The 25,000-nt window shown below is 43.3% G+C and overlaps 1 protein-coding gene across 3 annotated transcripts in view; it reads right to left on the bottom strand.

The window, feature by feature from the left end:
• LOC143036832 (uncharacterized) overlaps positions 1–25,000 on the bottom strand; it is a 296,439-nt gene that overhangs the window by 14,733 nt on the left and 256,706 nt on the right. For 2 of the 3 annotated variants that reach the window (XM_076204642.1, XM_076204641.1), the window contains exons 2-3: positions 11,497–15,478; positions 5,745–5,916 (exon numbers count right to left, since the gene is read on the bottom strand). In XM_076204642.1, the coding sequence (XP_076060757.1) occupies positions 5,745–5,916; positions 11,497–15,302 (3,978 nt within the window). In that variant the 5' untranslated portion in view covers positions 15,303–15,478. Of the gene's footprint in view, positions 1–296; positions 333–5,744; positions 5,917–11,496; positions 15,479–25,000 lie in introns of all 3 variants that reach the window. The other variant, XM_076204643.1, reaches the window with a different exon arrangement.

Below are 25,000 nucleotides of genomic sequence, written 5' to 3'. Positions count from 1 at the left end.
TATCTAAGGACCGGCCGTAACTGAAATAATTGAAATTACATATAAGAGAAAAAATAATCTAACAAATCAGTAACAGAACTGAAAATCAGGTCCACACGAAACGAAGCTAACAATTATAAAGAAAAGAAAACAAGAGGACGATACAAAACACAGTCACGTCTCACTGCTGGATGGGTTGAAAGAAAAGGTCATATGGGGGGGAGGGGGGCAAATACGTAATAACAAAAAGAATTTGAAATAAAACACTCGATAATGAACCTTGTTGCACGTATGCATTAGGGTGTTATTTTTAATACCTGTGTTGAGTGTTATCATTTTCCCTTTTTCTTTCTCTGTGAAGAAGAAAATGGGAATAATGTGTTGAGAGAATGGCAACATAACATCTATGTCTACTTAAACGTTTAGCACGATATATAAATACATATATCAAATCTAAGGCATATATGATATTGCATACAAGGAAGCAGCAAATGCAAAATTAATGTTTGCATTAATATCATATTGTTCCCTTCCCTGCCTCATGAAATAATGATAAATATATTCATACAAGACATCGAGACACTATACTGCATTAACAGGGATACCCATCCTTCAGAAGTGATGCTTTAGAATGAGTGCTTCATCAAATAGACTAAATTTAGAAATGTGCTCTACTCAAATAATCTTGGATTTAGTAACTGAAAATATGTACTAGAATCTATGTTACTAATCTTACTGGGGTCATGTAAGAAGACTTACTTTTTTCTTCTTAATACGTGAGGTATAGCAAGAGGTGATATTTTTAAGATTTATGAAGGAGGGGTAAATTCTTTATAGAACAAATATATATTAAACACGCAAATATATATATATGTATATATGTATATATATATATATATATATATATATATATATATATATATATATATATATATATATATATATATATGCATAGATACATATACACGTGTTCACACGACATCTAAAGAAACAACATAGTTGGGTATCTATGTAGCCCACCAAAGCAATACAACTTCCAACAGTGTTGAATTCATATGTTACACATCCAAGAACATTCATCAGAATTCTACTCAGGTACTCATTCATACTTGCAAAAAAATGCACGTATATAAACATCCACCTGTATGCAAGAAGACATACGTATATACTCGCAGGTGCACGTACAAAAACACAAATATTTCTGGGGCGGTTAAATGTATAACGTTCGTACTTTTAAAATATTAGCCATTTTTGATGAACGCTTTAAAACTTTAGAAAGTGTAATTTTACTAGCATTTGCTATAATTATAAAATCGATGGTAGATCTTATAGATAATCCAGTAACCCAGTTAAACTACACTAAAACAAAGCAAATATCGGTTACCTCGTGATAGAAAACGGTCGTCATTGTTGGCGAAAGGTTTGAAAGTACGACGCTACGTGTTCACCCCGAACAGTTAACATCTCAACCGCAAACTTTTTCTTCTTTAATTATTCACTGATGCTCACATACACACACTCTGTTTTGGTTCAGTTGGTGCTTTAGAGTACATTATAATGCAGTGAATTATCAGTACATGTATTATAATCATTTCATTGTGCAGAAATTGATTATACGGACAAGTTTTTTTTCATCATGTCAATAACTATTCTGTTCTTTTCATATTTCTTGTAGTAGTCAAACCTTACTTTGTCTCGTAACTATGAGAATAGAATACAAAAACATGACATACACTAGGAATATTTTCCATAGCTAGCTTCTCTTCCCAGAGATCTGACCAAAATTATCTGCTGGAGTTAGCCTATTTCACTGTCCTGTACCTCAATAAGAGTTTATGTTTATTGTCACGATAAGCACTAACTTATGTGGTCATGTGGCAACCCTAATCCGATTCTAGATGCTTTGGCCGTCCTGCAGGACCTATTGATCCTCCTAGTAGACTTTAAGGTCGCAAGTGAACTTATTAGCTCTTCTGGTAGACGTACTGACCTTAACAGTTAACCTATTGGTCCTGTTAATTCAAAATATATTTTCTTGTCTGCTGGATCCCGTGTCAAATGAGTCCTTGATTCCTTATTTGGTTTATGTCACTACTTAGCCCACTACTCCCGAAGCAGAATCTGCTGTTCTCCTTGAACTCTTCCTCTTTCTCCTGACAAGAATTCCTGCTGTCTTTGATGGAGATCCTACGCCTGCCGGGAATGCTGACACTTATTCCCACTGCTAAGAGCATTGTCTCATCCTCCTCCTCCACGTCCTCCTTTTCCTACTCTTCTTCTTCCTACTCCTCTTCCTCCTACTCCTTCTCCTTCTACTCTTCTCTCTATGTTTACCTGACTATCTCATCATGCCACGTGGTTCAAATACCATCTGTCTCTGATCTCCTTGCCATCCTTGTTCTCTGCTGAATTGAATGTCTAACTCAACAGCTTCTCATAAATTCATTGTCCTGTTGGAGGATTTCATTCAACTGTGACTGGGCTGGAGGGCTTCAGTGACTGATGCCATACGCTGATATGCAGCATCAGTCCATAAGCGTGATGAGTATATCATAGCCTCATGAAAATTTTCGTCATCGATCAGAAGTATTTCTATCCTTTGGGAAAGTACTGCACAAAAGAGTATAAGTTAATAAGGTAGTAATAAATGATAGTAGAAACTGAAAGTGACTTTTTTAAGTAGATTTAGTCTCGTCATCGATTAGAAGTATTTTCATCCTTTGGGAAAGTACAGTACAAAAGAGTGTAAGTTAATAATGTAGTAGAAATAAACGATAGTAGAAACTGAAAGTGACTTTTTTAAGTAGATTAGTCTCCAATCGGGTAGTAGAAATAAACGATAGTAGAAACTGAAAGTGAATTTTTAAGTAGATTAGTCTCCAATCGGGTAGTAGAAATAGACGATAGTAGAAACTGAAAGTGACTTTTTTAAGTAGATTAGTCTCCAATCCGTAACATAGAACTCAGTGAGAGATAGACAATACTATGAGACAATAGCAATCCATAAATCTGTTGAAATAGTGCTGCGTTCTGCTTCGATCAACTTGGAACGAAACCACCCCTTTAGCTAAATAAAACTGTCTGGCGTTTAACCAGAAGGAAATCTGTAAAGGAATTCATCAGCTCAAAGGGCTTGAAACTGAAGATAGATACCTTTATTATCGACGAGGGAGTCACGAAGATGAATGAAATAGCCAGTCGGAAGCAGATATGAAAACAAAATTACCACCCGTTTCGGGAGGGGGGATTAATGTTAAAAGATCCATAGATGAGTCTTGGTAACACAAACCATATGATGAATAAATAGATTGATAGATAATTAAGTAAATAAATGTATAAATAAATAAATCAATAAGTTAATAGATAGAAATATATTTTTGATAATTGTAAATAGTTGGACCACATCTGTGGCACGGTCATAATATCAACAAGAGGTGCTATGATGATGCTTATGAAGACAATGATAATGATCATACTTTTGACAATAGAAATGACTGCAGTGAGAACAACTAATCAAAATCATCAAATTCTAGGAATTATATCACCAATATTGTCAACAGAATGGCTATATTTGATGACAAAATGAGTGATATTAATGGTAATATTAAGGGTGATTACATTGATAATAATGTTAATGATTATAATGAGGACAGAAATAAAGATGAAGATCTATTAACGGTTAGAAATCGTTATTATATTCAGATAATTTCAATAACAGAACTTAATAGGAAAGAAAGAGAAAGAAGAAGGTGATGATGAGGAAAAAGATGATGATGAATTATGACGATGATGGTGACGTCGACGATAACGATGACGACGACGACAATGACGATGTTAAATTGGAGGTAGAAATATGTGGAGAAAGATGAAGACAAGGTAGACTATATCGACGTCAAGCAAGGGCACAAGAGGACTACAACATCACCGAAAACAACCCCAACATCATCTTTATCCGTGCAGGAAAACCAGACCTCGGAAGCATGTGTGGATTTTTTTGTTTTAACAAAATAAAACGAGAAGAAGAAGAAACAGATTCATTCGTTCCCTTGTTATTAAAGGATTATATTTTAGCAAAATGTCGACGATTTTATTTATCTTAAAGAAGCCTCTTATGTACAGGGTAAAACAAACATCACAATCCGCTCTTTATAGTACAAAATTCCTCGCATTTAATGAATCTATTCTGGCTAATATCAAACTATTTGATTTGATTGAGAGCAGGCGTTCTCGACTCATTTTCACATGTATCCCACACTTATGCGTTACTGTTCATCTTTACCCTCCTCGAGACCAAAATGTCACTGAAATAAATCGTTCAGCATCCACTAACTAACACTAGTTTTTTATTTGAGGCCTAATTTGTGAAATTCTGTGGCCCCCACAGTAGCCAATGGACCACATTCAGTGACCCACCGTGGCCCATTTATGGGTCCACGGGCCACATTGTTGAGAACGACCACCTTAGACGAACTTGGTAAACGGCAACAACTGAACCAAAACTGACTGGAGACACGTGAGCGGTTCGACCGTGGGCGTTGGCGTCACCGTGCGCCCACCTACACCCACGTACGCCCACGCATCCCGTCTCGACTTCCGTTAATCCGAAGACTCAATTTACACTCTTCAACTCTTCCGTATATTTCAGTTTCATTTTTTCTTCTTTTCCGGCACCTTCCTTCAGATCTCACGTACGCTTGGAAAGGATTTATTCAACATATACGTTTGCATGCGCACATATACGTATATAGATTGACACAGAGGTAATATATATATATATATATATATATATATATATATATATATACATATACATATATATAACATATATACATACATATATATATATATATATATATATATATATATATATATGCGCATTCTTTTATATTTATACACACACACACACACACACACACACACACACACACACACACACACACATATATATATATATATATATATATATATATTTATACATATATATATGTATTTATACATTGATATATAACACGCCATACACACTCACGAAAGAACACACAAATACATGGGTATATGCATGAGCACACGGACACACACACACACACGCACGCAAACAAACAAACAAACAAACAACACATACACAAACACACGCACACAAACAAACAAACAAACAAACACATACACAAACACGCTCGCGCGCGCGAACGCACTCCCGATACATCCTCATTCCTCTAATAATACTCTCTCTGCGTACTCCTCTCCTTCACTTCTACTCCTCACCATAACTCCTCTGTATCCACTCTTCCCAACTTCTCCACCTTCCCTTCACTCCTCTCCCTCCTCGCCTTATTCCTCCTATTACCTCCCTTTTCTTCCATTTCCCTATCACTTCCTGTCCTTTTATTTTCGTTATATCCTTGTCTTCCTTCCTAACGACCTCCCACGGTGTTCCCTAATCACCTTCTCCACCTCCCGGGTAACCAACACCCACGTCCTCCCATCTTCTCCTCACTCTTCCACTCCCCCCACTTTAATCCCGCCCCCCACTTCCCACTCTCTTCCACCAGCCCTCTCCAACAACTCCCTCCACCTTGTTCCTTTGACTTTCTCCCCACCCCCTCTCCTCCCCACCAATCTAAAGCTCTTCCTCCTCCTCCTCCTCCTCCTCCTCCTCCTCCTCCTCCTCCTCCTCCTCCTCCTCCTCCTCCTCCTCCTCCTCCTCTTCCCTCTCCTCCTCCTCCTCCTCCTCCTCCTCCTCCTCTTCCCCCATCTCCCCGAACTCATACCTGGTCCTGTGACACGATCGAACTGCGATTACTCCTGATGCCGAGATCCATTCCGAATGGGTTGGAGGAAGGCCGCAGCTGGTGCTGGCGTAGCTGGACGGCCCCAGATGGTGCTTGCTGGTGCTGCTGCTGGGCCGGTGCCTCGTGGACCTCGTACTCGGCCGACGAGTCGCTGCAACGTACGGAACGGATGATGAAGAACGGTGGCGAGGTCAGGGGATGTCAGGGAAAGGAAGGCGAGAGGCGAGAAGGGACAAAGAGAGGAAGATACGGGAGGGGGTAGGGAGAGGAAAAGAGGAGGGGAGAAGAGAGGAGAGGGAGCGGAAAGAGACGGGAGAGGGGAAAAGAGAGTGGAGAGAGCAGGTCGTGTATGGAGATGTAAAGAGAAGAGAGGAAGAAGAGGAGGAGAAGAGATAGAGGGGGGAAAGAGAGGGCAGGGAAAGTGAAAACAAGAAATGTCGTTGGATTGGTAACATTAGGGCAAGAAACGTTTGAGATCCTGAGAACGTTTACCATGGGAACATAAAATCTATTAAAATCTTGGGACCGAGGAACGTATGGCTGGGAACACGATCTCGTTAGGGAACGTCAGGACGAGAGAACGTTAAGCTAAAGAACGCCAGGGTAAGGAAGGGGAACGGTTGGCTTACGCTAGAGAATATCTATGATACAATAGGATTCATGATATGGACATGTATAGAACATTGAACGGAATACGAGAGAGGATTCTAGTATTTATTTGGCGATATTCAGCGCTTCTATTCTAGGGGAAATATTGGGCCGAAGAAGCGGGATGGTGGAGGTGGCAAAGGAGAAAGTTAGTTAAGGTGGGGAAGAGAAAGGAAGGATAGTAGGAGCTAAAACATTAATTAGTATAGTTTTCTGAGTGAATATCAGTCCCCAATCATAGAGGGATTTTGTGTGGCTCTGATCCGTAGGGGTGTCTCTAAAGTCCCTAGAATATTCACTGCATTAAACTTAAGAATGAGAGAGAAAGAGAGAGAGGGAGAGAGAGAGAGACAGAGATGAGAGAGAGAGAGAGAAAGTAAAACGTTTTTGTGTATCAGGAAAATCTACAATTAGCGTCTGTGTCTCCAGAAAAAAATAAAGTTGGGACCACACCGTGGGAAACACTGCAGGTAACTTTTTAAACGTTTAGGACAAAAGTTTTTGATATTGATGCAGACAAGTAAAGCACACATATCAGCGTTAATGGTCATGATCTTCCCCTCTACATTCCTGACTCGTTTTAGATGATATTGCCCCAACTATGTGTGATAAAAAATAATACTAAACAAATTGTAAATGAAAATGAAGAAACGATAAATCATATATACCAAACCGGAAAGGGGTATGTAAAGAAAGGATTATTTGAGTATGGGAAAAGGTGAAGGTAATTGATCTGTGTATATAGTTAAACTCTGCTGAGATGCCTCTAGTTATGTGTGTGACGGAGTGAAGTCTACCTGAAGATCTAGAACTAGCGCATGAGATGTGTATCAAGGTAGCTTTCGTCTTGAACCAAAAATGGAAATTAAGAAGTGGATCTGACAGCGGTAGCTGATGGTCCCCGCCTGCCTGGGGCCAATCTTCGGCTTCATAGAAAACGGAATCTTCTTTCATTTCTTTTACTCTTTTTTCTTTTTCCTCTTTTTTCACTTCGCTTCTTATTTATTCATTTCTTGTTCGTCCTTTTCCTCCTTTTCTTATCCCTTTTGTATCACCTTCTCCTCCTTCTTCCACTCCTCTTCTATTACGTTTCCTCCTCCTCCTCCTCCTCCTCCTCCTACTCCTAGTCCTCCCATTTTATAATCACATTTTTACTTTTTAATACTTCCTCCTTTCTCCTCCTTCTCCACCTCTTTTTGCTCCTCTTCTCTCTTCCCTATCACATCCTCCTCCTCCTCCCTTTCCTCGTCCTCTTTTTCTTGTTCATGCTCCTCCTCTTATTCTTCCTTCTCAACCTCCTTCTACTCCTGTTCTTTGTTCTCCACTACCTCCTCCCCCTCCTCTTTTTACTCCTTTGTCTTCAGAAACTCCTCTTCCTCACACTCCCTCCTCTTCTTACTCCCTCTTTAATACTTCCTCTTTCTCCTATCTTTCTCCTCTTCCTTCTCCTCCTCCTCCTCCTATCCTCCTCCTCCTCCTCCTCCTTTTCCTCCTCCTTCTCCTTCTCCTTCTCCTCCTTCTCCTTCTCCTCCTTCTACTCCTCCTCGCGCCCCACCCCTCGCCAGGATCGATCTCTTGAGATGTGAAAACTCTCTCCTTTAAGGTTGGAACGAACCACGATGCATGACAAGTGGACGCGGAAGGCGCTTACTGGAGACTTCTGCGGACTTATGGGAGGAAGAAGAGGCAGAGGAGATGAAAGAGGTGGAGGAGATGGAAGAGGTGGAGGAGATGGAAGAGGTCGAGGAGATGGAAGAAGTGGAGGAGATGGAAGAGGTGGAGGAGATGGAAGAGGTGGAGGAGATGGAAGGGGTGGAGGAGATGGAAGAGGTGGAGGAGAAGGACTAGGAGAAGAGGTGAGACTTCAGGGAGCTTATGGGCAGAAGACGAAATACGAGAAAGAGAGGAGAGGGAGTAGGATGAGAAGGAATTGGAGAGGGAGAACGAGGGAGAGGATCAGGGGGAAGAGTTGGAGGAACTACAGGTGGAGAAGGAAATGGAGAAAAAAGGAGAAAGAAGAGAAGGTGGAGGAAGAGAAAGAACGGGAGGGTTTGGGAAAGACAATGATTACGAAGAGTAAAAGGAGGATAAGGAAGAGGAGAAGAAAAAATATAAGGTAGAGGAAGAGGAAGAGGAAGAGAAGGGAAAAGAAAGAGAAGCAACGTGAGGGAGAGATAGAGAGAGACAGGAGGACGAATTAAGAGGAGAGGATTGAGGACGGAAAGAAGATAAAGAGAAGACTAGGGAGTAATCTGAGACTGAAGAGAGGATATTGAAGCATAAGAGGTATTATGTATTGAGGTGCTGCAGTTATTGCAGGTGTTGTAGGACAACCTAGGTAGCTACCACGTGTACCTCGTAGTCATCTGTCACAGGTGTTTGGATTCCAACATCGCAGGTGCTGCGATGAGGTGTTTGCGGTCGGGGGCGTCGCAGGTTGTGGTGATACATTTAGGTGCTGTGGCGAAACACGTTAACAGTTTCAGGGTCAGACACATCAATGTGGAGTTGAATAAGCCAGAAACAAATATGTGTTGAACAGGTCATTGCCTTGAAGGGACTGGTATGTCATCTGACACCAAAAGGTGTTGTGTTATTTGAATGATTGGTATGTCTGACTTTGAATACAAAGATGAGTGGAATATGTCTGAATGCGTGTAGCTGTGTCCGAAGCCATCACCTTTGCCCTATGAGCTTAGCTTGGAATGCTGGGGCAGGTCACAGTCACTGCTAGAATCGGAGAGGCGGGATTCGAAATTGCGACTAGGACAGTTCGGCAAGAGCACGCTTCCGATTGGGCCACTAGCCCACATGTACACAAAATGCCTCCATATTTCGTAAAGTTGTACAGAATTCAGCATGTCTACCTAAACGTCAAATGAGTTTTTGATGCGAATGTCCTCTGACTTGATCTTACAGATGTCTAGGCTATCTATATATTTGACGTCATCAGGCACTGCAGTTGCATAGAGTTTATGGTCAGGGTTCATAAATGTTCTAGTATAGTCACATTTGTCGTATTTGTTTATAGCTTATGTGTATTTGTCAAATATTAGATGGTTCAAGGTGGTGTATGTAATGAAAGCTGGTTTCGTTCGTGTGTAGGTATGATGGTACTTTCATGTTTAATATTAAGTTCTTCATGTGTACTGATAAAATGGAACCCTTCCCACGTTGTCAGTAATATATATGCATCTTCACAAGATTTCAGTAATATAAATTTGAGAAGAAATATTTATCAGATAAGTCAGAGGGCATCATAAGTGTTAATGTGTACAATGGAAAAGGTGATATGGAACTCAAATTGGAATATCTACACATATATCCTAACGTTTCGACTACAAGTCCTCTTCAGAGTGATGGGAGCGTGTCGACCAAACGTTAGCATAGATAAATGTTCTTTCTTCAAACCAAGTTATTCCTGTCCATTATTTCTAATAAGTGTTGTTATAGTCAAGTTTTACATTTAATGATGTAAGGAGGTGTTAGGTGAGATGATGTATTGTAGGCTATGTATATATGTACTGCTGATGTGTTATTATGGCTTAGCACCCTGGGTGTCGTGATTCGTGAAAGTGACTGACGACTTTATTTTTGGTGCTATCACAGCGTTGTGCTATCATTAGTAAAGAACTAGATATAACACTGCTGTTTTAATATGAGCGTGAAGTTTCTAGATTTGACTAGAACAGGTGCTTTGAACCAAAATATCACCTGAAGATTTCGTGTGATCACATTGTCCTGATGGGGTACATCGGGATCCGATCTCTTCTTGTAAGCACGAAGGATCTGGCTTCATTCTGAAGGGCTACCAAGGACTGCCACCTGATTTGAGTGTCCTAGCATACAGGGCAGAGGTGTGTGCTTTAGCCGCGGCTGAGCGACCCATGACGCGAGCCTCACCTTTGTGAATCGTGATCACAGATACTGGGGTTTACTACCAAGAGTGGGGTGTTCTGGCTAGGTGTTCGTGGAACTAATATGGCAGCACACGTGATTTCTACTCAGTTTTGTTTACATCTAAAAGTGTGATGTAACTTAATGCAATGGGAGTTGTGCTTGTCACTGATGCAAATAACGTCAGAGGTCACAAGAGTTTGGTCAAGTTTCAGAAGTGTCAGACATTACGTTCGTGTTTTGCAGAGGGTAGAGAAGGGCGTTGATGATCTTATGATCAGATATAACAGGTGCTTTGCAAAGCAAATTGGTGGCACATATAACAGTCGTGGTAGCTACGGATGGGTGATAGATGTGTCGTGTCACATGACAAAGTCCTTTTGTCCATTCGCTACAGTAGGCACTAAAGTTCCATCTTCATCTATTTCTTTTATATAATTGTTACTGACTAATTTTACATGTTCCAAAACTTCAACATCGCAGTAATAAATATTTAGGCAGAAAAAGTATAGTTATAAGTTTTGCCTCACTGAAAAGAGTCTCTACCAATAAAGAAATAGTGAATACTAAAGCTGCCTACAGGGGCTTTAATGCCAAACTGCAACGAACAGACCAGATACCTAGTTTAAGTCTCATGAGGCCTGGTTTCAAGTATAATTGTGTTTTTGCTGTGTATCACATTTGTATTGATTACCTGTAAATTATATGTCTGGTTGAAAAGAACAAATAAAGAATCTATTATGGGGAAGAGAGAGTCTCGGACTGTGAAAAAATCCAAACGAGACTCTTTGAGATCAAAACAAGAATGCAAAAGAATAAAGTTTCTTAGTGAAATTCTAACCCTTGAGGCTCATCTTTCTGGGTAAACTAAATTACTAAACAAAGAAGACTTATTATAAGATTAATATCTTGACTATATACAATGGTAGCAATTGGAATAAAGGTCTGTCTATGTGAATATGAAATCAAATGAAAACTTAACTTTCATAAAGGAAATGTCAGTCATTAACTTAGAAAACCAAAATTCTCGGTACGAAACCAGGAAACTGTTTGAACATGAAATTAAATGAGAACTCAATCTTCTTAGGGAAAGTCTTAGTCATTAAAAGAGGGAATCAAAATTCTTAGTGTAAAACCAGAAGCCCGGTTGTACGAATACTCAAGGGCGGAATGAGGTGTCCTGTACCTAAGTATAGAAGTGCGGTCAGGGCACGTAAGCAGATTAGGAGATACAGGGCCCCCTCTGTCACTTCGAGGGGGGACGAAAGGGTTGAGGTCCCCAAGGGAGATGGCGCTAAGCTTCCGTGCCACACTCATGGGCACGTTGGGCTCTTCTAGCATGGGATCCTCGATGGGTTGGGACCCGCAGAAGGAGGTTTCGAGAAGCATGTTGGGGGAGGGTGACCTGCCTATGGACCCCGCGTCTGACCCAAGGGAAGACAGGCGACTTCTCCTCCCCGGCTGCGGGGGTAGGAGGAAGTCAGCCCAGTTGTCAGGTATGGGAGACTTGCTTCCTGTAGCAGGTTCGAAGGGGACAGAACTAACGGAGGAGAGGCGGTTGATGCAGTCGTTAACTGGCGCCAAGAGGGTCTCCAGGTCCGTGTCCTCCGTGTCATCGGGATGCTCCAGTTTCTTGATCTCCTCCAGCCTCTCCCGGATAGTGGTGAGATCCTCGCTAGATGACGGACTCGTCGGCTTGTCGTCGCTGTCCGAACTACGCTCTGAACTATCCGCCTTGTCCGGAGAGGAAGCATCTGAGTGGAGGCGGTCGGTATCATTCAGGAGTTCCTGAGATGAAGACGAGAGGAGCTCCTGGTGATCATGGTGAGGTGGATGGCTGTGGAGGCTGTCGTTGCTCCCATGGCATTCACACTCACATGAGTCCTGGCGGCCACTATCATCCCTGGCATCATCCTGGTTCTCATCCTTCCGATCCTGCTTCTGTAAGACAGGCTTTCGAGAATCTTCTCTCGAACTTCCCGAAGTTCCCCTCGGCCTGACGGTCTTGATATGGCGAACTGGCTTGAGGACTACGTCAGGCATTTCATCAAAGTTTATCCAACTCTTTGGTGGTCCCGTCGGCGTCGTCCCCTGCGAAAGGGACTGCCCAGGTGTACTGGCCCTCGAGCCGGACTTCGGGGACTTCGGGGGCAGCGGGGGCGGTCGATCACTTTCGCTGCTCTGTTGGCTGTTGGTACGGTACTGCTTCCGAAGTTGCCGTGGGCTCTTGAGACCCTCCTGGCAGAAGTCGGCCCAACTCTGAGAGGCCTGTTTCTTGGGGCTCTTCGTAGGTAAGACTTTGACGGCGCCTGTAGAGGGGATGTTGATCATCAGCTTGTCACACTCGTCATCGATGTCTAGCGCCTCGAACGAGGCTTTAAACTCCTCCAGCTTGTTAGGCATGATCGGGGTGGCACTTCTCGGCCGGTCTATAGACTGAGTCATCCTAAGCTCGGCCACTCTCTCCTTGACAGGAACCATTGGGACCGCCATTGGTCGTTCCTGTGGCAGGGTCGTTGGTACGTATGGCAGCTCGCCTTCTTCGAAGGACTCCTGCGATACTAGCACCTTGTTCTCCACGTCAGGGCTCTCAGCTGCATCAGTAGGCTTTTTATTTTTCGCTTTTATGTACTCCATTTCAGACTCTCTTTCTGACTCGGAAGTCGGATGGTCGGGGTCGTGGGCACTCTCCCGTCGAGGGGCTTCCGCAGCAGCCTTCGGGGGCACGGGTTCTCCGGAGTCGGGAGTAACACTTGTGCGATCCTTCTGCTTGGGTGGGAGCTGAGGTTTGGTTTGATCTTCCTGTTGTTGTTCAACCTGTTGTTTCTGCTGCTGTTGTGGCGACAGTTTCTGCTGTTGTTGCGGTGACGTTTTCGGTTGTTGTTGCGGCGACATTTTCTGCTGCTGTTGCTGTTGTTGTGTTTGGTCTGGTTGCTGCTGTTTTTGTTTCGCTGGTGATGCGGCTTCGACAGCAGGTGATGGAGTGAGGGCCTTCCGCGCAGCAATCTCCTGACTGACAGGGGCTCTATCGAATACGTCGTCGTCCACCTGGACCTTTTCTTTCGCCTGAGCCGGCTTTGAAGCACCATTGAGTGTACTACCCTTGGAATCTACGTTTTTCATGTACGACGACAGTTCATTGAAGGAACTGTCTCTTGAGCTAATGGCAGCATGTGTTGCGTTGACCTCCCCCTCGCTGATGGGAGGTGCTCCACGCAGAGGCTCCTTGATGGCTCTGTTCACCTCGCTCTCTTGACGTATAAGCCCGAACTCGGAAGATTGGTAAGTGCCGTCATTGTTAAAGGTGAACTCTACATTTGTTATCGCCTCACTTATCTTACTGTCCGCAGAGGACGACCTATGTTCCGGCCGCCCTTGCCGTTCCCCTTCCGAGTCCTTCTTTTTTTGTTTGGGCCTGAAGATGGATAAGACACTTCTCCGGTCGTGCGTGTCGTCGTCGAGCTCCCGTTCCCGACTTTTACTCCTGCTCCGTGACCTACTTCTCGACCGGAACTCTTTCCGCGCAGATTTGATGAACTGACTAAATGGACTTTTCCGTCCGCTTGACGACGGTGAGTCCGGGGTGACTGGACTGAGGACGCCCTCAGACTTCCGGAAGAGATTTGTGAAGGAGCTCTTCCTCGAGAACGACGGGGACGAGGAGCCGCTTTCGATCTCGCTGCCGTCGACGGTACGTCTGGCGGAAGGTCTTCTTGACGTCTTCGGGGAGGCGGTGGGCGTGTACGAGGTGACGGAGGTGTGGGCGCGGTTCTGGTCGGGAGTGGTGACGGGTATAGCTTCGGGCGCCGAAGACGCGGCTGAAGGTGACGGCGACGCCCGGCTGCTGTCCCGCAGGTCCGGGACCGTTGGGACAGGTACCTTCTTCGCCATGCGGGGAGACTTTGGGGAGGCTAACGGCGGAAGCTTCTGAATGGACCTCTCCTGCTGTTCTTGGCCACTTTGAAGTAGCTTTGGTCGTTCCTGAGCTTCAGGCTTCGGGGATCTGTCTCCCGACAAGGACTTCGCCCTATCCGAGGGGGACTTCTTTATTGGGGCTGCCTTAAGAGCGACGACCTCCATGGTCTGTTCCTCCGCTCTTGATTTGAAGGTGATGGGTGAGCTGGACCTGAAAATGTCGGGAGGTTTCGCTTCCATAGGAGATTTCACCCTTTCGATCTTATCAAAGGTGAAGTTGACCAGCTTGGTCGTGGTGATGGGAGGATCTTCCAGGTCTATGCTGGGCTGCTGTATCGGTTTGTTGCCGCAGAAAGAGGTCTCGAGAAGCATCTTGTGCGGCGAAGGTGATCGTCGAGCCGAGCCTATGGACCCTAAGGAAGAAAGGCGACTGCTGTGGCCGCTTGTGATGGGGAGGAGTCCGTCGCTTAGGACGCTCGAGCTGGAGCCTTTGCGAGACGACTCTGAGACACGGAGAACTTCCTCTCGCTTCTCCATATCCGCCAACTGTCGATCTCTCTCTCTCTTCCTCCTCGCTTTCTCTTCATCATCTGCGTCGAGCTCCTCGGTACTCGACTTGAAGTCGGCCGTCATCTCCTCACAGAATCCAGTCTTGGCGTAGCCGGAGAAGAGTTCTCTTTCGGGCGTGGATTCTCTCGAGTCTGTGTCGTGTGCCGACGAGGAGGAGGCTGCCGAGACACGGATCCTTGGTGACGCTGGCACGCTTAGGCTTGACCCCAGCGGCAGGTGCTGTACAGGTGCCACTGGGGTTACAGGCGTCATGGAGGATGGGGTCTCCTCCCCAATGTTGGGGAGCGGGGGCCCAGAAACTTGATCATCGGGGCTTGAGTCGGACGTCGTCTTGTCCATGCTGAGGTCCTCAAAGGATGCGAGAGGGGCTGGCCCTCTGCGCCGCTGCTTGGACGGGAAGCTGGAGATCCTGCAGCGCCCCGCCTCCGATAGGGGGCGGGGCACAGCTTCAGTGGCCGAAGGAACTCCGCCACCACCACTCCTGTCGCGAGCGGTGACGGTGGCCATACCAGAAGAATACCGGTGGTAGTGGAAGTGGAGGTGGAGGTGGTGGAGTGGGTGGTGGTGGATGGTGGGAGTGTGTGGGTGAAGGTGCAAACGTGCAGGGCGTCACGTCGAGGCAGCGGGCGGGCCGACCCTTTGGCTTTAGGCGTTCACCCCTGCCCAGGCCTTGTCACCAGTGTCTGCCGGAAGAACAAAACACAGTCAGAACAAGTATCAGGGAGAGGGAGCCAAGTCAAGAACTTACCGATAAAAAAACGGGGAGGAGTAATATACGCTAGAGGGCACGTTGCTGCGACCGAAGCCGCCATTTATACCCTGCTGTGCGATCTGGGGCAGGTAAAGTCACTGGTAGGAATTGAATGGGATAGTGGTGCGGGATTCAAACCCGTGAATAGGAGAATATGGAACTCGTAAAATTCCTGTTACGTCACCAGCATAGTGATACAGCAGCTATGTTTTGCGAGAAGTTGGAATTAATTGTTGAAGTAAACTGCTGACTATTCTATTATGACCCAACCAAATAATCTATATTAGAATTGTGATTAGACTTGAACCCCTCAATCCCGATGTAACTTGACCTAGTTAATGGCTGTCGTACGCATCCACGTCAAAGTTAATACTGTAGATATAATAAACCTGTAAAAAAAATTAATTAATGAATTAGATAAATAAAGGGTGGTTGAGTTGATTCTCATACAGGGTACGAATAAATGTTATATTAGCAACCTATTCACACCATCTGTGGGTATAGATGTATATATATATCTATATATATATATATATATATATATATATATATATATATATATGTATATATATATATATATATATATATATGTGTGTGTGTGTGTGTGTGTGTGTGTGTGTGTGTGTGTGTGTGTGTGTACGTGTGTGTGTGTATTCACTTGGTCTTTGGATCACGTGTTGGACTCGTGATCGACAGCTATTTCCCTCCTGGAAGAGAGCTCAGAGCTCGTAGGTCCGATCTATGGGTAATGCTATGACCTTGCACACACACACACACCCAACTCCCCGCCCACGAGAGTCAGAATAACGACCCGAGGCACAGCGATACCGAAATAATTTCGGCCCTGGGCATGATTCGAACTGGTTACTGGGAGCACTTCTGCCTCCCAGTTTAGCGTTCTACCAACAGTGCCACCGAGCGTGTGTGTGTGTGTATATATGTGTGTGTGTGTGTGTGTGTGTGTGTGTGTGTGTGTGTGTGTGTGTTTGTATACATATTAGTCATTTATTCAACTACATATGCAATATAAATCTATTTATTTCTTACTCCTGGTTCCTAATTTGTTCACATTCACTTTAGTGTGTATAGATGTACGTCATTCGTTGTGGTCAAGGATCATGCGCTGAACTTGTGATCAGCAGCTATTACCCTCCTTGATGAGAGCTCTACAGACCGTATTGTCTGCTTTGTAGGTAATGCTATGACCTTAAAAACAACCCATTATATTGTTCAAGGGGACAGTACAGACTTATAATGTATGTGTGCTTGTGTGTGTGTGTGTGTTTGTGTGTGTGTGTGCGTGTGTATGCGTGTGTGCGCGCGTGTGTGTGTGTGTGTGTGTGTGTGTTTATGTGTGTGTTTGTATGTGTGTGTATCTTTTACAATATTAATTTTTTCAATTATTTTGGCAACGCTGTTTCATCCACAAAAACTATAATCTCGGTTGCACTATTTTCTTCAATTTCTTATAGGGGTGATTGTATCCAAACTCAACTCGGAACTGCAGTTCTATTCTTTTGTGCTGTCGGCGAGAAAATCATACTTTCAATGTGTATGCAATTGTCATTAATTCTTTAAAGTTAGAATCTGCCGGGGGATATCTTTTTTATTTTCACCATAGACAAGCGACTGATATGGCCGCTACGAAGATAATTCCTCGGGGTTGAGGGAAGTCCATTACCTAGTCCTTATGATGGTCTTATTACATCAAACCTACTGGAGGTCTATGAATCTTCATTTGTGGATTTTTGGGTTCTGTGTGAAGTCTTGACACCTACTGGAGGCCTATAAATCTCCATTTGTGGATGTTTCGTGTTCTGTATGAAGTCTTGAAAAGGTCCAGTACAGAACTGCTAGAACCTTCCCACTCCGCCGACTCCCGAAGAACAACTCGATCTCTGCCTCGACCAAGAGAGCCTCAAGTGGGTGTGGCCAAAGACCCAAGCTCGTTTAGACGCAGCGGTCTCAAGATCACAATCGAGATCTCGATGAAGAACGGTCTTCGCTTTCGGAATTGTACGACATAACTTTATGGATGGGGATGATAGGTGGTAATGGGCATGGAACTGCCTAGTGCAGGCCTTATGGTCTCTTGCAGTCTTCTTCATTACTCTTATGTAACACGGGGAAACTTTAGAAAAAACTTTCTTTTGCTGGGCAAGATTACACTCCTCTTTCCCTCACCCACTAAAGAAAAATCTCATACCTGGTCACATTTGATACAGGATTTTAAAGCACCTGTAAGGATCACAAACAAAACGCAACGTTACGAATTGTGGAGGCTCCTTAATGTTAAGCATGCCCTCCTGCCTGGGTTACTGTAATTCCAGACGCTGGGGAAAGATATATCTCCCCAGGCGCTCGAAAAGTTTTGCGACAAATGCACAACTTCCAACGCCAGTTCCTCGCCATCCAATTCAGGTAGTCACCTGAAATATTACACCAGTGTCGTTCTTTTAACCCCTTTTGCTAAAATGACTTCTTTTATCCATTTTATTCTGCCTAATCTGAGGAAGCTACATTCAACTAGGGGGCGTAATCAAAAGCTTGCTGGGTTTCGAATCCGCTTAGTTGTGGGTTTGAATCCCGCACTCCTTTCCGATTCTTAGCAGAAACCGTTACTTGCCCCAACAGTCCAAGCGAGTAGGGCAAAGGTGACGGCTTCGGCCGCAACTACGCGCCTACTAGCGTGGGCTCCTCATTTTACCATCTTTCCCCCCAGCTGAACTAGATCAATACCATTCAGGACAAGCCTATCCCCCTCGTAAAAATATAGAAAAATAAATTGTATTAACTAAAAAAGAAATGTATAAAGAACTTTTTAGTAGCGAGGATGTTAACTTTCTAACTTTTTTTTTTTTTTTTTTTATCAATCCGTCCTATGCAGTCAAGGGAACGGGGATGATAAGGAAATGTCGACGTTGCCACATGTGTGGGCAGGGAACTTTGCAGAGCACTGTGCTCCTGGATGCGGCAAGGACGATTTCCAGGCGTCACTACGATCATCATCTTTTGCAAATGGCCTTTATTAATGTAGCTCCACCGTAAATATTGGTCTAATAACACCTCTGGTCTAATATTGATCAAACTTTCAACAAGGTCAGTTGATGTATTATTGTTAATTTCTTTTTTTTATTATTATTATTCATTTAGATAAACACCTAAACATTTTTTGTTTCAACCGAAATTCTAATTGACTAAAAGCTTTCCTGTCGGCCATATTCTTTATCAATATAAATCTAAATTAACTCACTGACTTATCGGGACCGGGTATCGATGAAAGGTTGTACAGTAAGCTCCAATTACATAGTATTAGAAGGGATTTGATCGTTCTTTGATGGCCAGAGACCAAATCTTTCATCCGGTCGTGAGGTGCGAGGAATATAGTTCTTAACTGAGCCCATGAACCCCAACGTCATATTACATACCTTTTTTTTTCTGGTGAGTAACAAACGCTATAGTGATTTCGTTCTGGGCTAGAGATCTGTGTACCTAAACATACAACATACACAAAAGGAGAAATAATATCGGAAGTACAGGAAAACTGTATATTTCGACTACTATCTGTAGTCCTCTTCAGCAGAATAGTTACAAGAAGTTAGAGTACAGGTATAAATGAGGTAGTGAGGGGTACAGAAAAGGGGATGGGGAAAGTTAGGGGACTCAGGTTACATGCCCTTGATATGGTTGGGTCAAGGAAGGACAGTTGGTGGTATTTTGTCCGACCGCTCTTGACATTAATTTGTTGACTGCTATCCTCGTAATGCAATCTGGGGGCCACTGACCTTTTGAGGCATTGAAGTTAGGAATCTTCTTTAATAAAACATTATCCTAACTTCAATACCTCAAAAGGTCAGTGGCCCCCAGATTGCATTACGAGGATAGCAGTCAACAAATTAATGTCAAGAGCGGTCGGACAAAATACCACCAACTGTCCTTCCTTGACCCAACCATATCAAGGGCATAACCTGAGTCCCCCCACTTTCCCCATCCCCTTTCCTGTACCCCCTCACTACCTCATTTATACCTGTACTCTAACTTCTTGTAACTATCCTGCTGAAGAGGACTACAGATAGTAGTCGAAATATACAGTTTTCCTGTACTAACGATATTATTTCTCCGATAGTGGGTTTATAGTGAACATTTACAAATGTGTATAACATACCAGTTTCCAATACACAAAAGCCTAACGTTTACGACGCGGTGTACGATTATCTATGGTAGGGCCAGTGACTCATCCCCGTATTAACTCGTGCGACCCAGTACTAACAAAGTTCTTCTCGAACTGACGACACGGTTGATATCCCGTTCTTTCCCCGCCCCCATCTTTTTCTTCCACCTTACCTCCTCCTACTGTCCTTCTCTTCCTATCCCCTATCCCCTCTCTCCTACACCTTCCACCACCACCTCCTAAGGGCCCGGTGACTGGACCTGAGGGTGACAGCAGGAGCTTGACGTAATAGGGAGAGTTCCACTTGAAGGGTTTCTTTGGCGTCGGTTCCTCTTCGACCTTACAAACGCTTCACCGGATCTGGCAGACCACGCTAGATGCAGTCACCCTATCCGGCTTGTCTTTCTGTGTCCGCTCCAACCACCCACGCTCGATACAGCCGTCTGTACCTGACACGTCCACTTGGACATAACCGATCTGTCTTCCTTTGTCTTGTTTGAAGGCTCACGCGTGATGTGGGCACCTTGTCCAGTCGTATCGAGAATTCTCCCAAATTATAGATCTGATTGACCCTATGAGCAACGAAAGCAAGGTTGAGTTTTAATTTCCGTTTTACGCACGGATGGCTCTTATCCAGCTATCCATGTCTGAATCAGCCCCTTCTATCCACGCTGTCCTCCTGTATCCATTACGTCCGCTCACATGGATAACACAAATCCAGTCAAACCGCTAGTGCAGTTCCAATGAAAAATGTTGTCACTTTTCCCCGAAAATTTTCGTTCACGTCATGCGACAATAGATGTGTCTGAACAAACCTTTACGAAAATGGTGATAACTTTTAACTCCTTTATCGCGCTGGTATTGGCAGTTCTGTGCATGAAGGGGTCCCGATCGAGCTAGCTTACTTTCAGGTCAAGGTCCACACTTTGGTTTAAAAGTGAGAGAGAGAGAGAGAGAGAGAGAGAGAGAGAGAGAGAGAGAGAGAGATAGAGAGTGAGAGACAGAGAGATATAGAATCTATATTATTTTCCGTGGGACAGTCTGGTAGTTTTGTACTGGACTTTCAAGGCTGAATACTTTTTTACACTTGTATGTCGACTGTACTTCACCCGACCATCCTCAATACTAATCCATCCTTTACATGCGGCACAACCACCTCTTTATCCTGGCTACACATATCCTTCCCGGACGCTCAAATTCGGCCAAAGTACCCGTGACCACACAATCAGATTCTTCTATCCTTATATCCGGCAGCTCTCCAATAACCATCTCGGTCACCCGTTTTTATATCAGTCCAAAATATCCGGTCCCGATGCTCATATCCGGGCTGGGTCTTGTATCCGGACCGGTCGACCAAACGCGCGTACCGAGCCCTCAGTTCCTGACCTCGGGAGCCGTTCTCAGCTTACCGGAGGAACTTGGGTGCTGAGACCGGATTCACAAGGAAACCCGAGCTCGAAAGACGGGTCTTCAGTTTATCGTCAGCGAGGAAGTGCCATACAGGGATTAAACGAGTAACCTGACGGCAGGAAAGGGACCACCAGGTACGGAAGGGGGTAGTTCAAATCGGCTTTAACTTCGTCTTTACCAACGGTGTGCCATTGACATGTATGAAATAGTTTAGCGCAGTGGTTCTTAATCTAGGATACCTGGACCCCTAAAGGGTAAGAAGCCTTGAACCTGTCGGTACGAGACATGATAGCCAGTGCAATTGTACCTGTATATTTACAATGAGAAAGGAAAGCAAGGTTTGTATCACTAATCCTTTTTCATATGTTTGCATTGTATTTGTATTTGATGGGGATACGAGACATGATAGCCAGTTCAATGGTATTGTATATTTATCATGAGAAAGTAAATCAAGGTTTGTATCACTAATCCTTTTCGTATGTTTGCATTGTATTTGTATTGGATGGGGGTACGAGACATGATAGCCAGTGCAATGGTACTGTATATTTACCATGAGAAAGCAAAGCAAGGTTTGTATCACTAATCCTTTTCGTATGTTTGCATTGTATTTGTATTGGATGGGGGTTCGATAATTTTTTCTTTTTCTGAAATAGCAAGGGGGGCACTAAAAAAGGCTAAGAATCGCTGGTTTAGCGTCAGTCAGAATAAACGGGAAAATACTTCCCCCGATCGACTTCAGAACTCTCAAAGGCATTTCAGATGCGTCTCAAGACCTCATTCTTCAGTTCAGCTGCCGCCAGGCGATTTTATTCAGCTGGGAGAACCCGTGGCTGCCACAAAGGCAACACGTGCCAATCTCCATTAACCTATTCGCTGCGTTTTAAGACAATTTGTTCCAGCTGTCGACAGGTGATTTCATTCACCCAAGGAAAATCAGTGCCGCAGGAAAAGAATTAAGCGTACAGGATTTCTATAGATGTCATTTATTAACAAATTGGCTTCTTACATACGCATGCCAGAGAGTATGTGTTTCCGTGTATATGCACGCACACTAGGAATAAACATACAAACACACATACAAACATGCACATATCCACACATACATGCATACATACGTACATACATACATACATATAAATACTCACATACATACATACATACATACATAAATACATACATACATACGTGCATCCACACATACAGACATATATACATACACACATACATACACACGTACGTACATGACTATATGGATACATACATATGTACATACAAACATGCAAACACACATGCATACGTACAGTTAAACAACGCAGAAGCAACAGTGCCATTTAACCTTGTCTGTCAACAAGAAAAAATATATACAAAAGCGTATATGTATGCGTACAGTACACGCTATGCATACATACCTTAAGAAGGGATATAAAGAGAGACTAAAAAACCAGTATACGATGAAAGTTGTTGCACAGAGGGAAGAGCCAAGAGCATTTGTGAAGCTGAATATTTCAGCCCATTTTGTTAAAACACGTTTCTTTTATAACCAATTTATTTTATTTCATTTTCTATTTTTCCCCAGTTTAGTCACAGTGACGACATCCATAGAACGAGTCCCTATTTCGGATTGTGTCGAACAAGTTAATATAACATCTTACATGTTCAAATAGCATTCTTTTGTCCTTAATGCTCTTTGTGTATATCACCCTTTTGTTGAACATAAGATCATATTCACCTTAATTCTGTCCTAAGAAGGTCACCTTGCGCAGAGAGGCAAGGAGCTGATGTTGGGCTCGATAACGGATGTGCGAGGCTAGCAAGGGAAAACGGAGGTTCTGGGGTTCCCCCGGCGAGGCTACTCTTTTTAAGCCTCGTTGAGGCTAGCCTCAAGTCAACTTACCCGTCAAGTAAGTGTTAACACTAGGGTAGTTCGGAAGGAAGTTGAGTACCTTTCCGTTGATATTGGGCAAGTAGAAGGGTAGTTTACTAGTCGATAACTACTATAGACCGAGACTTTATATGATAAGAGTCCCCGTGACCATTGACAAGGACCACGTGGGATAGGAGGTCCTGCAGTGGTCGTTACCCCCCCACGGCACTATGTATATATTTTGTCGTGGCAAGTGTCCGTCTTTGGGTCCGACTTCACCTTAGCCTGAATGAAATCACCTGGTACCAACAACAGCAGGGATGACCCGTCATCCAGGAGGTGCCAAGATAAGAGGGAGGGTGGAGGGGAGTGGAATATGTAGGGAATGGAATGGGTGGGAGTGGTTTCTATGCCTTTTTCTTTTTGGCTACCCCCCGTGTAAGGGGGAAAAAGCCTTTGGTATATGTATGTATGTACCAACAACAGCTAAGACCATTTGAATACATCTTTTCATTAAGCTTGATTTGATTTGATTTTGTTTTATTTTTTGTCTTATTTCTTTTGATTTATTGTATCATATCTTATTTTGTTTTATGTTGTTTTGTTTTATACAATCGTATTTTATTTTTCTATTTCTTTTTATTCTAATTTGTTTTATTTCATTTTGTTTTTATTATATTTTATTTCGCTTTTTATCATGTTTCATGTGATTATATGATCATTCCATTTCATTTGATTTTGTTTAATTTAATTTTATGGTGTTTATATTCTATATCATGTTTTTTTCTGTTTTATTCTTCAGACTTTATTATTGATCGGAAATTCTCCTTTCGGCTTCCATCATGCTCTATCATAGTAACGATCTGCATACCCACTGACTTCACAAAGTTCCACGGAATTCTCTCTTTTTCTCTCTCATCTCCACAGATTTTTTTTTCTTTAGGGTGGGGAAGGGCTGTTTATATTAGATTAAGAAAGCTTTTGAGCAAAAGAAAAAAAAAAAAAAAATCTGTATCTCTCTGCACTCCAAAAATTTCTGGCGCTGTCAAGACTGGTTCGGAAGAAAACCCACTTAAACTTTTCGACTTGAAGGGACAATTTGTCAATTTTGATTTTTCTGACGCCATCCGATTTGATCCAGAGGATGAGAGTCTTGAATTAGAACGCCCTCGATGAATTCAAAATCCCGATGAATTCAAAATCCCGTTTTCTTTAAAGTCCGTCCTTCAGTCGGGTAAAATCGGTCGACTTTGTCCTGGACAGAATCTACGCAGGATGTCATTGGTTAAAAAGAATTAACATCTCTTCTGAAAGCTTCTCTAACTAACTAAAACTGTAACGTATTAACCCGGAACCTGATCTTGAAATCAGGTCACCCTGGAAAAAAAACGAAGAAGAAAAAATAATAATTCAACGACACCGGTAAAAGTCTTCGCACTTCCGTGGTGCTTCAAAATGGTTCCAAAATGGATTCACGAGGCGTGAGGCTCGTCCTTCGCCTTTATGTTCGTGTTTACGACTACTCAAGCGAGTCGTGAGTGATCATCTCTAGACTCGTTTTTCCTCCCCCATCCACCCCCACACACCCTCCTCTTTACCACCTTGACACTGCAAAATCCAATATAACCCAGTTTAATGACTAACTTTACAAGCATTACACGATAAATAAAAAAATAAAAAATGCAGTCCTTATATAATTTCTTCGTCTTCAAGAAACATGGAACTAGCAGAAGATTCAGAATAATGACCAGCAAAAATAGATAAATAAATGAAAAAGTAAAAACTATTAATATCTTTACGATAGCTACACGGTCCTTCTCCTGAAAGCAACAACACCTTTAATGGCTTGTTTTGAGATTCATATCACTCTCACTCAAGGCCGCGAATGCAAAGCAAATGGTCATCTTTCTTGGAGAAACTTTCTTCTTCCACTCTGCGACAACTCAGCCTGTTAAAATGCAATTCAATTCATCCGTGTCAAGTGTACTGATGCCTCAGCATACTCGCTC

This window comes from Oratosquilla oratoria, chromosome 21 (assembly GCF_046742065.1).
Source record: "Oratosquilla oratoria isolate Oo_2021 chromosome 21, ASM4674206v1, whole genome shotgun sequence".
Classification (NCBI taxonomy): Eukaryota; Metazoa; Arthropoda; class Malacostraca; order Stomatopoda; family Squillidae; genus Oratosquilla; species Oratosquilla oratoria.
This window is presented reverse-complemented; position numbering and strand designations above follow the sequence as displayed.